Here is a 12314-nt window from a genome sequence, read left to right on the forward strand (position 1 = left end):
ATGGGACTGTATACGTGTTAAAGTAGTCCCTTCGTATCCCTTAGCCCTAGGACAACTGTACAAAAATAAAAAGCCCCTTCATGATAATGATAGAGTTACAGATTATTGGATCTTTGAGTATTGAACATTCCATTAGTTGCCACAAATACCAATATCTAGTCGTTAGGAATAACATTCTATGGTCGCCGTGGATCCAAATTTATGTACTTCTAGATTTAAGATTAATTTGTATGTAATTAACAGTGGAGCTTTAAGTTTAGCATTCCATTTCATGTTAGAAGTATTATTTATTTTACAAACGTATTGTACGTGCTTTTTATTTATATACGTGCTGGTGTATTCTTGATTTCTCAATACTCATGTGAAACATGGACATGATTTTGGTTTTGTACTATTTCTAAGATAGTATGTGGATAATAAAATTTTGAAATTACTAATGACTTTGAAATGATACAATTATTTGTGAAAAAATATTGTTTATTTCTCTTTCACATTAAAAGAAGTGAACACTATTTACATTATAGTATTTTTTTCTCTTATGACATGGTTTTGTTATATAAAGTGTATACGCATATACGCATTTACTTGATACGTAGATAACTTGATACTGAGAACAGGCCGTGGAATAATAGTTACGAAATACGCGATAAAAATTAATACTAAAGTAGTTCAACTATCTTCTTCTTCGATCTTCGGCGCCAAGTAGTAGCGAATGTGGCCAATATCCGGAATGCGGTACTCTACTACTAATGGGACGTCAGCAGACATGGACAGTTGGACCTGCGAAATGTCAATCGTTGCTATGAGCCAGAATAGAAAAAACTTCTAGAAGCACTTGCATGATTTTGTACATCATCATTCAGCAAACTACACCGCGTAAGTAGAAAATATACGATATTTACTTTTGAATGTTACTGAAGTCAAAATATAACATGAATATCAATAAAAATTATACTACAAATACAGGTACACTTTTTTGTTTACCATAATAGAGCATCTATTACTATCGCTTAAAAAATGTTGTTTACGCGAAATACTCATTTCAAATACTAGAGAAAATTATGGTGGTCACCATAATCCTTTACATACGTATATAAATACTATCAATCAGATCTCTACTGGAATAGATAGAGATTATCCATGCTTCTGATATATTCACCTGACATACATATATCGTTATTATTGGAACTTTTTACCTACGCTTTTTTTAGGATTCATTCATTAGAACGTGCGTTCATCTGAACTGATTATGTACCTGGGGGCTCAAGGAAGTGGCCTTGGTGAAGTAGTTGAGGTACTGGCACGCGAAGGTGAGTGTGACTGGCTCGTCCATTTCGATGACAACCGCCTCATCTTCCTTGTCTATAGACGCCGTCTGAGCCAGCTTTATGTTCGCCGAGCCAATGTCGCCCGACGCCGAGAACTTTACTCCTGAGACGCAAAATATACCATACTTTTGAATTTGTTTCACTATTGCTTACAGGACCGTAGTCTACGTACAGTATTCTAAAATGGTTGAAGAGTGCATGAAATTAGGGAATATTTATTTATTTTGTTTAAGATGGTACAAACACAGATAATACAATACTATACTAGGTACAAATATGTTAAGTCAGTATTTAATTACTTGGCCATAAATCTAGCAACACACATGTTGATGATAAAATAGTGGCCTATCTTAAAATCGATAATTCGTCAGGAAAATGGTTTACAAAAAAAATGCAAAAAAAAAAACTAAAAGACCGTCAAAAGTCAACAAGTCATACACCGGTCCATGTTATCACTTGTTTATTTTGACGGTACCTATATATAATTTTGACCAATAGAAAGCTTGGTGTTTTTTTCTCAATAAAATTTAGCGTATTCTGAATGCAGCTGCGTCATAGGATTAATATGAACTGGGTTTGTTGGAGCCACTGTTCTTGAAAAGCAGCAATGTATCTTTGGTGTAAATATATAAGCAAATGAAGCGAAACCAAGTTCATCAAAGAGACCAGTTGTAAAGAATATTTTTTTAAATTGACTCACCTTCTTTAGTGCAGGATATGACCATAGACTCTCCAAACTGCGAGAGGTCGCGGCAGATTCGCGCGAACTCGCCGCTGGGCAAACGAATCGTGCAGCTGTACTCGGTCTCAGGGATACCTGGTAAATTCAGGAAACAATCAAGAAAGTGTAGAACATTTTATAAAGTTAGTACCAGATATATCTAGGAAAATATGGATCTTTTGTTCCACAGGGTTTAAGAGCTACGGCGGTGGCAAGGAAGGTACCATTGCCTTACCAATTTCATCCACAAAGTAGCACTGCTGTGCTCAGAGTCCTATATAATCTTAGACACAGGCTTTGCTATAATCTCAGTTTTGTATACACTACCGTAGCCGTATATGTAAAACGATGTACAGTTGGTACAGATGGTGCACAGCTATAACTGTTAGTAATAATTTTAGATAAAAACTCAATTTGCATATAATATGTCACTTCAAGATAAAACAGTACAAACATTTGGAAACGGGAATAAACGCGTTTACATACAAATAGGTATTTTTCACACCTAATAGTTTTCCGACGTCATGTTCCGTGGTCACGGGCTGACTCAATAGTACAATCTTTGAACTGCTTATCTGTCTGATGAAATGTATCCTAGCTACATTAGCCATTTCCAGGGTGGGTTGAGTTTGTATAAAGTTTCACAGATTTTATAATTTAAAAATGAATCACGAACCACTCACCTAAATGCTCCAAATCAAGATTCATGAGTTTCATTTCATAGTCAGAGACTTTCTCCTGGTTGGGGCTCTCAAAGACGAATGTAACTGTGTCAGCGTTGTCCTGCGCCTTTATAGTTACTGTATCCTTGTCTCCTGCACATTTAAGGATCTTGGACATACTGGAACAGAGAAATCGTAACTTTAGTTGGCAGAAAAATTATAGCTGTTGTAGAATCTATACAATTTACATAAGTGCTAAATTCTCTTGAGCTCACAAAGCAAATTAATAACACAAAATTTATTTACTAAAATTCATACATAAATATCTCTATAAGTGGGAGGCCAGACAATCATAATTTTGTGAGTTGCATATTTTGAGCTGTATTCGGTTTCATATAAAAATTCTGAAACTAAATCTTATAACATTTTTATTCTCACCTCCCAAGGTTCATGCCCATGGAGATATTCCTGTCGCACCTGTACTTGTCAAACCCATCTGCTCTGAGGGTGAGGGAGACCAGGGACACGTGAGAGTTGTCCATTGCCTGTTGACATTATTTTTTTTAATTCTAACCAATTTCCAAATAGATCACGTGATAGAACATAGACTCATCCGAAGAACAGAGTCCGATATGATAATACAGTGAAAATAGGATAAACACATAATCTCGTTATTCAAACTAAGACTTATCTATAGATATTTCCAGAATTTTTGTATCTTATTTTGTTTCTGAAAAATATAAAATTGAACAACGGTTGATTCTGTATCTACAGCAAGAACAACTAATGAATTGTGCACTGTCCTAAGAATAAGAAGTCTTGCACATAAGTCTTTGTTCTACAGATGAGTGGATATGGTATAATGGTTACTGCTCCTCATATCATCTACAATACTAAGTAGGTCCTTTGACAATTGTGGTACTATGGCACAGCTGTGTTTACATTCACCATTCTTAAAAATACCAAGATCATGGGACACATGACAGGTCTATTTGTATGCACTTTGCCAGATATGGGTATGAGCCTGTGTCTGTGTTTCTGTAGGACTCTAAACACAGCTGTGCTACTTTGTGGAAGAAATTTATAAGCCAATGGTACCTTCCCAGGCAGATTCAGTGCAATAAAACTCATATCACCAATAAATGAATACTATATTATCTAACATTTTTGGCATAACTAAGCAATTTGTATGTTTCTGATGATTCTTTGCTATTTCTTAGACTTTAAAAAAAATAAATTTGAATGAATCCAACTTTATGATTTATATTATAGTTCCATCTACAGTACAGACAATTCTGCCAAAATATACATTGAAGATATGCATTTAATAATCAGAATTTAACTAGTAATTTCTGATGGTGGTAGACTAGTCAGACATGTGTGTATTTACGTGTTATACCATCACGAAAAGGAATGCTCTAATCTCAGTAAGAATTAGCATAAAAAACACAAGTAATTGAGCTCCTTGTGAAAGAGTTCGTCCAGGCAAGTACTGCCACCTTACCTATTTCTGTTGCCAAGCAGTAATGTTAGCATTACTGTTCCGGTTTGGAAGGGTAAGGGTGCTGATGAAATTACAGGCACATAGGACTTGTCAACATATGTCTCAAGGTGACGGGCGCAGTGGCAGTGCCCTTCAGATCTTTGCGATTTAAAGCTCTGAATGGCACTGCAGCTGTTATGGACAGGTGTGTCGCTTACCATCAAACGCACAACTTATTCATAATATCACTTGATATTATAAAAAGTACACAAATTATCACAATTTGAAACTGGATATATATGTATTTCTTGATAGAACGAATTCGACACAAGCTACAGCTTATGATGTGATGCAGCTAAACAGAACATATTTTGCCCACAAAAAAATACCTTAATTTAATCAGTAGAAGAACAGTACAGGCCTGATACTACTTCATCAGTTGCATGTGGGATATAAAACACCTTGATAATACATGTAGATAGTCCTTGGCATAACCTAAAAGTGGTGCAACTTACTTGCAACTGTATTCCATTGTCGTCGCAGTCAAATGTGGCCTGTGTAAGGAGATCCTTAATGGCTTCCAGCACCTTCTTCAAGATGGAGCTCTTCAACAAGCGTGCTTCGAACATTGTCTGCTAAAATCATAACGAGAAAAACAGATCAAATAGGCACTTCAGTTCTCAAGCCACTTGTAAACGCTTTTATATATGTAATGATGCCAAGAATATCGAGAAGTCACATATAACATAGTTTGAATAAACAAAGAAATGTGCAAATAGGTAACGGTTTCAGACAAAGTTTATTGCACAATATCTTAACAGATTTTTGTACATTTTAACTATAATACATAAAAGGTATGTTATAAATCATAGATATAACGTATTTACTTACGTTTTTGATTAAATTACACGAAATTTGAATGAGAAACAAAGCACAACACACAAGTTGCTGACCTCAACGCAAAGTGACAGCCGGCTGATAGCGGGAAAAAATGGCGCGGAATTTGGATGACATTGCCTTCGTTTTTGTAGTAATTTCTTGAACTACACCACCACTTTTACTTGCGGGAAGTAACAAAATCGCTAGTAGAACTCCAGTTTTTTTTTATTATTAGCAACAATTCACAACATACAGGCTCTACTTTAGTGCGAGAAACTTGTTTTTTTACAGACTTATCTGTAATAAAAATTAAAAACACTTCAACGCTTGTCAATCATTAGTTAAATTAATTTTTATACTCTTCTGGTTGAAATTTGAAGTCACCATTAGACAGTGGATAATGATTTCAGCAAAAAATATATTTGCATGACATGAAAAAAAAAAGATTTTTGTCCAATAAACATTTATTATTAAATGTTTATTCCCACAAGTTTACTCCTAATGTGTTAATATTTACAATTTATTCCAGTCACTTTAAAAAGAACCACAAATAGTACCAAAAATTACCATTAAAAACAATTACATATGCATATAAACATTGTTTAACAGGAAAGTTGCACAATTTGGTCTTGATTAGGGTATGGTGGCAACAAGTTCAGCTTGTACTTGGTAATAATTTCTGGCGGCAAAAATCTTCCACCAAGAAAATGTTTAGCTTCACAAAGTAAGTTTGGCCGGGCACACATTTTCGGAGCTGACAGAGATATGAGCATTGCAGGTTGCAATGACTCTGGTGATATTGGACCTTTCTCTACGTCCCATCCACTGGGAACATCCACACTGAAAAAAGAGCAAAAATATGAATTAAAACCTACCTAAAAATGTGCAATATTATACATTTAAGAAAGAAACGGAGCACATCCCTTTATAAAGATGGTAAATGGCTTGAACATGTTCTTTTCCTTCTACTATCCAAATGTTGGTGGCAAATCCATTGTAGTTGTTTGTTTGTTCCATTAAGTAAACCGTACTTTTTGTGGATATCGTGAACTCATTGTTATTATGAATATGTTAAACCATTATCATAGTACAAATTCTTGCTGCTTTAGGTCAAATATAGATTAAAATTTACCTGATAACTGGTATCCCAGATCGGATTAAGGCATGCATAGCAGGCTCTAGTTCCTTTCTAACAGGTGGTTTAAAACTGAATCCAAATAAAGCATCAACTAATATTGTGTAAAAGCTTCTCAATTCACCAGGATCACTTGGTAACTCTTCCAAGATACGTACACCAAATCTTCTTGCTTGTTCCAAGAGGTTTTCATAAAGTGGTTTTGGTGTACGTTTGGGATAATACACGAATACAGTATATCCAAATAGAACCATGTGTCGGGCTGCAACTAATCCATCTCCTCCATTATTTCCTGGACCGCAGATTATTAAAGCTCTATCATAACTGTAAATAATAATAATAAACACTTTTGATACATTCTCTTTAAATGTTTGTAATAAGTAGTCTTAAAATATACATTGACATTTCCTATTGAAGAAGCCAGAGCCAGTGTTCAACAAGAACTATAAGTAAATTGAAATGATGATGAGTACATGTTGTTGTTGACAATGTGATTAGAGTACTTGAGAAATAATCCTGTAATATTATGAACTGCATAATATCTATTTTTTTTATATTCGTTTTATCTACATATTATGGTTAATTTTTATACACTTATTATCATTTAGTTTTATAAATGAACACTGTAATGCTTTTTGCTTAACTAGGAAGAATGTTATAATTATTAATACAATGATCGAACATAGAAGATGCTATGCCAACTAAGCCACAGAATGAACCAGCAGACCTCACAAATTTTTCTATGTGCTTGTTGTCGTATCTTTGGCTTTTCAACAACTTTTTAGCCTTTTTTGAAGTGTTCCATTTTTGTATGAATAATTATAACTAACTAGTGGAGTCATTTCACATAAAAAAAACATTAATATAATAATTTTCCATATATAATTTAATGTGTGTAACTCACAACTTAGAGGGATAAACACGAGCAATAGCAGTAGCGACGCTCAGACCAGCCAGTTCCATGAGCTGATCTACACTATATTTGTACTCATTGAATAACTCCTCATCCAGGGCTACAGCCTCCACTTGAGATAGGTACCGTAATTTGCCTGTAGTACTGCATGGCTGCACTGTCGTCGTCATTGTCGCGTTCCCCAGTACGTTGGCCACACGCATCTACGGAATATTCCACTACTTCTTTACTCCTGTCTGTGGGGGTGCTGTACCGCCGGTCCAATTGGAGCGATAAACTGAACTTACCAATAGTACACTGCCGAGTAACCTGGAGAATAACATTTACACGGTAATAAATGCAGAGGCAGCGATCCAAAATCGCTATAATTAAAATTAAGTTTAAAATGAAAATTATTTATTCCGCGTTTTCAACCCTTTATCAATTTTCTGACAAATGATATTCGTTTAAAAACATGGGAAAAGATTATTACAATTTATACCACCACCATTGTATAGAAATAGACCCTGTGTCCGAACGGCGCTTTAGATATTTTTTTGACACCTCTTGTTTTTGACGTAATTTTTGACAAATTTTCTCATCCGTCACAAAAATGGCTGCGCTTAGAGTTTTTAGCCGTAATATACCGTATTTACGACAGCAATTCTCAGCATTATTAGGGAATACATCACCCTCAGTGAAATTTATTTGTTGTGTCGTAGTAATAGGCTACATACTATCATTTTCCGAAGATGTTGTGAACGTCCTCAGTGTCACCCCAGGGTATTTGTTGCCACCTTCTTTCCAACTTTGGTCCACTTTTACGTTCTGGTTTCTTGAGATACACTTGTGGGAGGTGTTGATCGATATAGTGACGGTGGGACTATGTGGGAAGCTGATAGAGCCGTTATGGGGCCAAATGGAGATGATGAAGTTCTTTATGTTGACAAACTTCGGCGTCGCCTTCTTGACGACGTTTTACTACCTGGTGATCTTCGCGTGCACTGGACAAACGTCTTACCTGTTCGACATTCACGTGCATGGTTTGGCGGGTTACTTGGCCGCCGTGAGCGTTGCTGTCAAGCAGATTATGCCAGATCATCTCCTGATAAAGACACCATTAGGTTTGTACAGATAATGACTTTGCAATTCGTTAAGTGGCGGCATAGGCTCGCTCATAACTGGAAAATCTTGTTAGCAATAACAGAGCATTTATTATGTAAATAACTTGGGTGATATTTGAATGGTTTATGTGTGAAATATGTCCTTGGCCACACTACTTTGTTGAGTACATTTATTTTAAAAAAAGCGTCTTAAAATATTGGGAGTTTACACAAATTCGAATATTGAATTAAAAGGAATAACTTACACTACATATTGTATGTTGTGTTAGTAAAATGGTTTGTGTACTTGTAAAGTTTCACATTTATAATGAACAGCATAAGGCTTTCTTTACCTTCACTTTTTTTATATATTTGGGCTTGGAAAATCCTGCTTTACTAGATTATGTCATGTTATATATGCTACTCAGAAAACTCCCAATAACATAAAATTATGTGAACTTCTTTAGTTTACATACTGTACATAATTTTCTTCATTCAGTATAAATCTTATCATTGTCATTATCACACACTACATCTTTGAAAGAAAGCACTTAATTTTCTTATAGTTTTTATAGTCCTCATTTACTACATTGGTGTCATTGATAAAAATTATATTGGCACTTAATAATGAAAATTGCCTAAGTTACTTGTGAGTGATTTCAAAGGAGAGTGAATGAATTACAATATTACAGTATACAAGATTTTAAAGCTAAAGTTAGTAATAGTAGATGTTCTGCTTATGAATAACAAATAATTGTATAAGTGTTAGTTGCATCAATTTTATTGATATTCACGTTTATTTTTACTTGAAAAGTTGTTTAGTTTTATTTGATTTGAAAATAAAAACCACCAATTTTCATACCAATTTGACAATACATGACTCTATCTTAAATAGTAAATTTCAATTACATTATTATGTAACTGAAAAATCTCAATTAATTAATCATGTGAACTTTTTCTGTGAACAACAAACATTAGTAGTATTAACAAACATTACAAAATAGGCCTGTTATTTTTCCTACATCATTGGTAAAGTTTGCTTTTTGTTCCTTTTATTTCGAATTCATTACTGATGATAATTTTTAACTCTGATGCAAAAGCAGGGGGAGTTATACGTTAGAACCATTTGTCATACTTATCAAAAAGCTTTATATCCAAGTAATAAGAGCAAAAAAGACTTGTGTGTGGCATTTCAAGGAGAAGTTAAATGCACAATATCTTTTTTGCTCTTATTATACAGACAAGTTTTTGACTGGCTCAATCCAATTCAAAGTTAATTAGTGTGGTCACTCCCCGAACCAGAATGGTTCTCAGCTATATTTAATGAACATCTGCTCAGTTGTTTAAAAATTATCAGCTCTTTTTCCCAGTAAATGGATATTTATACAACAATCTAAACATTGGCAGTAATCTGAGTTTGACTCAATTTACATTGCAGTGGAACGTAAGCGTCAATTTCGCATGACTGCACTTTGAGGCTGTAGTATTTCGTTGACGTTTGACATCACATTGCGCCTGCCTTCACGCCAGTTCCCTCGGACTCACCAGACGACGCCGACGGCAGCTCTGGGGACTTTGTATCGCGGGTGCCATGGGCACACACAAAGAACTATAAATTATGCCCAAAGTCACAAGAGAAAAAAATGTGGGACTCATAAATATTTCTCCTAGCCCGGGAATCGAACCTGGGACCTCTGCGTGACAGTGCGGCATGGTGACCACGGAGGCAGTTATCTAGTTTGTACATTACACAATTGACCATAAACTTTATTACATCATTACAAAAATTCGCTTCCATTCAGTTCCGCATATAAATTGAACCTTAAATGATGGATGTTCAATTGTCGAAATTGTGTATAATACTACATGTATATAAATAAATACAAGTACATAAATTCTTTTTGAATTTCCTTGGCTTGTAATCAAATTGATTTTTCAGGGAAACTAACAAACCGGTCCATGCCCTTGCTGGTATTGATAAGTGCTATCATTCTTTGGGCCATTGGAGCTCTGGAGGGCACATATCCATGCATGTGGGGTAGTGGCGTGGTGCTCTCATGGATCTATTTGAGGTTTTGGCAAAGACACAGCAGTGGATCGAGGGGCGATATGGCTGATAATTTCAGTTTTGACAAGTAAGTTCTATTCAATTTTTGTTAAGAAATTGTATGAATTTATTGGTATGTTTCTAATTACTTAACAGCAATGTTAATCGAAATTATATTTATAATTTTATTATTGCTGTAACATTTGATCAGTGCAATCATAATTATAGTGATTAGTATTTATGAAGGTAAATTTACTATAACTAATTTCCTTGTAGTGATGACACATCAATGTTATTAATGTAAAGCGTGTTTCAGATATTGAAAATTTATGTGATTGTTCCAGTTTCTTCCCAACAGTCTTGCAGCCAGTAGTGCGAGGAATCTTAGGCCCTCCTCATCGCTGCCTAGTGCGACTAGGCGTGTGCTCGGCACAGCCACGACGGGTGCATCTCGCGATCAGCCCTCGCGGCGTCACTATCTCCATGCCTGGAGTGGAGCCACAGGACATGGAGCGAAGACGGTATGATGTGTTTTATTTTTTTATCATCATCATCAGCTTACATATGTACATTAATATGAATAATATAAATGAATGACCTTTCCAAGTGTAAAATTTTACCTATAAAATAAGGCGATTGTCACACTGCACCATGCCCCGCGATGTAGCGCGAGACGCGGAAACACGCGCGCGGTAGCGGAGACGCAGATCTGCGTCAACGCGCGGTTTAATCTGCGCGGGGGCAGCGGTCTAGCGGCCCCGCGCCACTCAAACTACTCGCTTCGTAGTTGATCGCCGTAGTGATTGCACATGTAGCTGAAATCCTTTGACAAGAATGGTTAATAATACAGAACTCGTTCAGGACGCTGCAGTTATACTGTCGATTGTTTTTGTTTACTCAAATAAAAAGACACCGAAGATAACATTCAACTTCATTACAAAGATTTAAGAAAATATGAAGATTAATTTTTCAACTACTATACGAATGTCAACTGAATCCTTTGATTATTTGTTAGGGAACATCCGAACGACAATTACTGGAATAGACACAAGTTGATTAAAAATCTGCGCGGTAGTGCGGAGCGCAGTGTGCCCCTCCGCGCGGAGGCCCGGTAAAACCGCGCGCGCCGCGCTCCCGCGCGTAGAAGCGTTGTCAGTGTGTTCGACGGCGCGTTTTTCCATAGAAACTGAGGTACTTCAGTACAACTTTAAAAAATGCAGCTCCGCGCGCCGTCGCGGGGCGCGGTGCAGTGTGTTAATCGCCTTAATGATTATTTGAGTTTGACTTTACATGCATCCACTGCTGGACATAAGCCTCCTTGAGCACGCCTTATTGTATTTTTATGTTGTATTATTTTATTACAATGACAAAATATCTAGCCTGCCTCATAGATAAGTAATTAAAATTAATAACCACCCGGTTTTAACCATTTTGTAGTTTTCATATATAAACACAATTATTCAGATTTCTTTAAAACACAAACACATACAATAGGATTTCCTTTTACTATCATGCAAATCAGCTTTGGTGGCGTGAATTAAAATGACATTGAAACAATTAATTTGATTTTTAGGCAAATCGCGCTCAAGGCCTTGAGCGAGAGGTTATCGAAGACGTCAGAGCAGACGCGACAGAAGAATTTATCAACGAAAGTAAACATGGAAAATGTGAGAAAGATGCAACAGACGCATGTAATTCCTCAGTTTCCCAGCGATGCGGCGGAGACTGCACCACCCGCGCCCATTGCTGAGGCGACGTTGGTGGATCTTGGGGACCAAGCCCCGCCAATTACGAAGAACTCATGATCCCATGAAGCCCTGCCATTCACAGACCCCATGTAAGAACCTGCCTCAAGTCCACCGCCTGAAGCTGAAGCATTTAGTGACTGATGATTAAGTGACGAAATCAAGTGCGGATATCTCTTGTGTATGTTATTTATTGTGCTTTCATCCTTCAGGCGATGCTCCACAGAAATTGTGTACGCATTTACGTTTACCGAATTTTCGATATTGAATTTCTGCACAGGAGCTGTGAATCCGTATTCTAGTATTTTTGTTTTATATG

The 12314-nt window shown here is 36.2% G+C and overlaps 3 protein-coding genes across 3 annotated transcripts; 1 reads left to right on the top strand and 2 right to left on the bottom strand.

Moving 5' to 3' along the window:
• Positions 1–499: 499 nt before the first annotated feature.
• On the bottom strand, positions 500–5193 carry LOC113236611 (proliferating cell nuclear antigen). Its single transcript, XM_026472764.1, has 7 exons — positions 5086–5193; positions 4710–4829; positions 3150–3256; positions 2733–2890; positions 2029–2145; positions 1256–1431; positions 500–780 (listed from the first exon to the last, which is right to left on the bottom strand). The coding sequence occupies exons 2-7, from the start codon at positions 4821–4823 to the stop codon at positions 670–672; spliced, it is 783 nt and encodes a 260-aa protein (XP_026328549.1). The 5' UTR covers positions 4824–4829; positions 5086–5193; the 3' UTR covers positions 500–669.
• A 364-nt stretch (positions 5194–5557) lies between these two features.
• LOC113236467 (NAD(P)H-hydrate epimerase) lies at positions 5558–7552 on the bottom strand. The gene is made up of 4 exons (XM_026472548.1): positions 7409–7552; positions 7113–7324; positions 6206–6532; positions 5558–5913 (listed from the first exon to the last, which is right to left on the bottom strand). The coding sequence occupies exons 1-4, from the start codon at positions 7442–7444 to the stop codon at positions 5676–5678; spliced, it is 813 nt and encodes a 270-aa protein (XP_026328333.1). The 5' UTR covers positions 7445–7552; the 3' UTR covers positions 5558–5675.
• A 146-nt stretch (positions 7553–7698) lies between these two features.
• On the top strand, positions 7699–12060 carry LOC113236466 (transmembrane protein 115). The gene is made up of 4 exons (XM_026472547.1): positions 7699–8224; positions 10143–10338; positions 10595–10771; positions 11824–12060. The coding sequence occupies exons 1-4, from the start codon at positions 7714–7716 to the stop codon at positions 12053–12055; spliced, it is 1116 nt and encodes a 371-aa protein (XP_026328332.1). The 5' UTR covers positions 7699–7713; the 3' UTR covers positions 12056–12060.
• The last annotated feature ends 254 nt before the right edge of the window (positions 12061–12314 follow it).

Source organism: Hyposmocoma kahamanoa, unplaced genomic scaffold, assembly GCF_003589595.1.
Source record: "Hyposmocoma kahamanoa isolate Upper Pololo Valley unplaced genomic scaffold, ASM358959v1 92, whole genome shotgun sequence".
NCBI lineage: Eukaryota > Metazoa > Arthropoda > Insecta > Lepidoptera > Cosmopterigidae > Hyposmocoma > Hyposmocoma kahamanoa.

Coding starts and splice junctions, on each gene's coding strand:
- LOC113236611 (XM_026472764.1), bottom strand. CDS start 4,823: ATGTTCGAAGCACGCTTGTTGAAGAGCTCCATCTTGAAGAAGGTGCTG. Junction 2,891..3,149: donor ATGGGCATGAACCTTGGGAG/GTGAGAATAAAA, acceptor TCTCTGTTCCAG/TATGTCCAAGATCCTTAAAT. Junction 781..1,255: donor CCACTTCCTTGAGCCCCCAG/GTACATAATCAG, acceptor GACATTTCGCAG/GTCCAACTGTCCATGTCTGC.
- LOC113236467 (XM_026472548.1), bottom strand. CDS start 7,444: ATGTTATTCTCCAGGTTACTCGGCAGTGTACTATTG. Junction 7,325..7,408: donor TACTCGGCAGTGTACTATTG/GTAAGTTCAGTT, acceptor AATATTCCGTAG/ATGCGTGTGGCCAACGTACT. Junction 6,533..7,112: donor CGTGTTTATCCCTCTAAGTT/GTGAGTTACACA, acceptor TATTATTTACAG/TTATGATAGAGCTTTAATAA.
- LOC113236466 (XM_026472547.1), top strand. CDS start 7,714: ATGGCTGCGCTTAGAGTTTTTAGCCGTAATATACCGTATTTACGACAG. Junction 8,225..10,142: donor CCTGATAAAGACACCATTAG/GTTTGTACAGAT, acceptor TTGATTTTTCAG/GGAAACTAACAAACCGGTCC. Junction 10,339..10,594: donor GATAATTTCAGTTTTGACAA/GTAAGTTCTATT, acceptor TGATTGTTCCAG/TTTCTTCCCAACAGTCTTGC.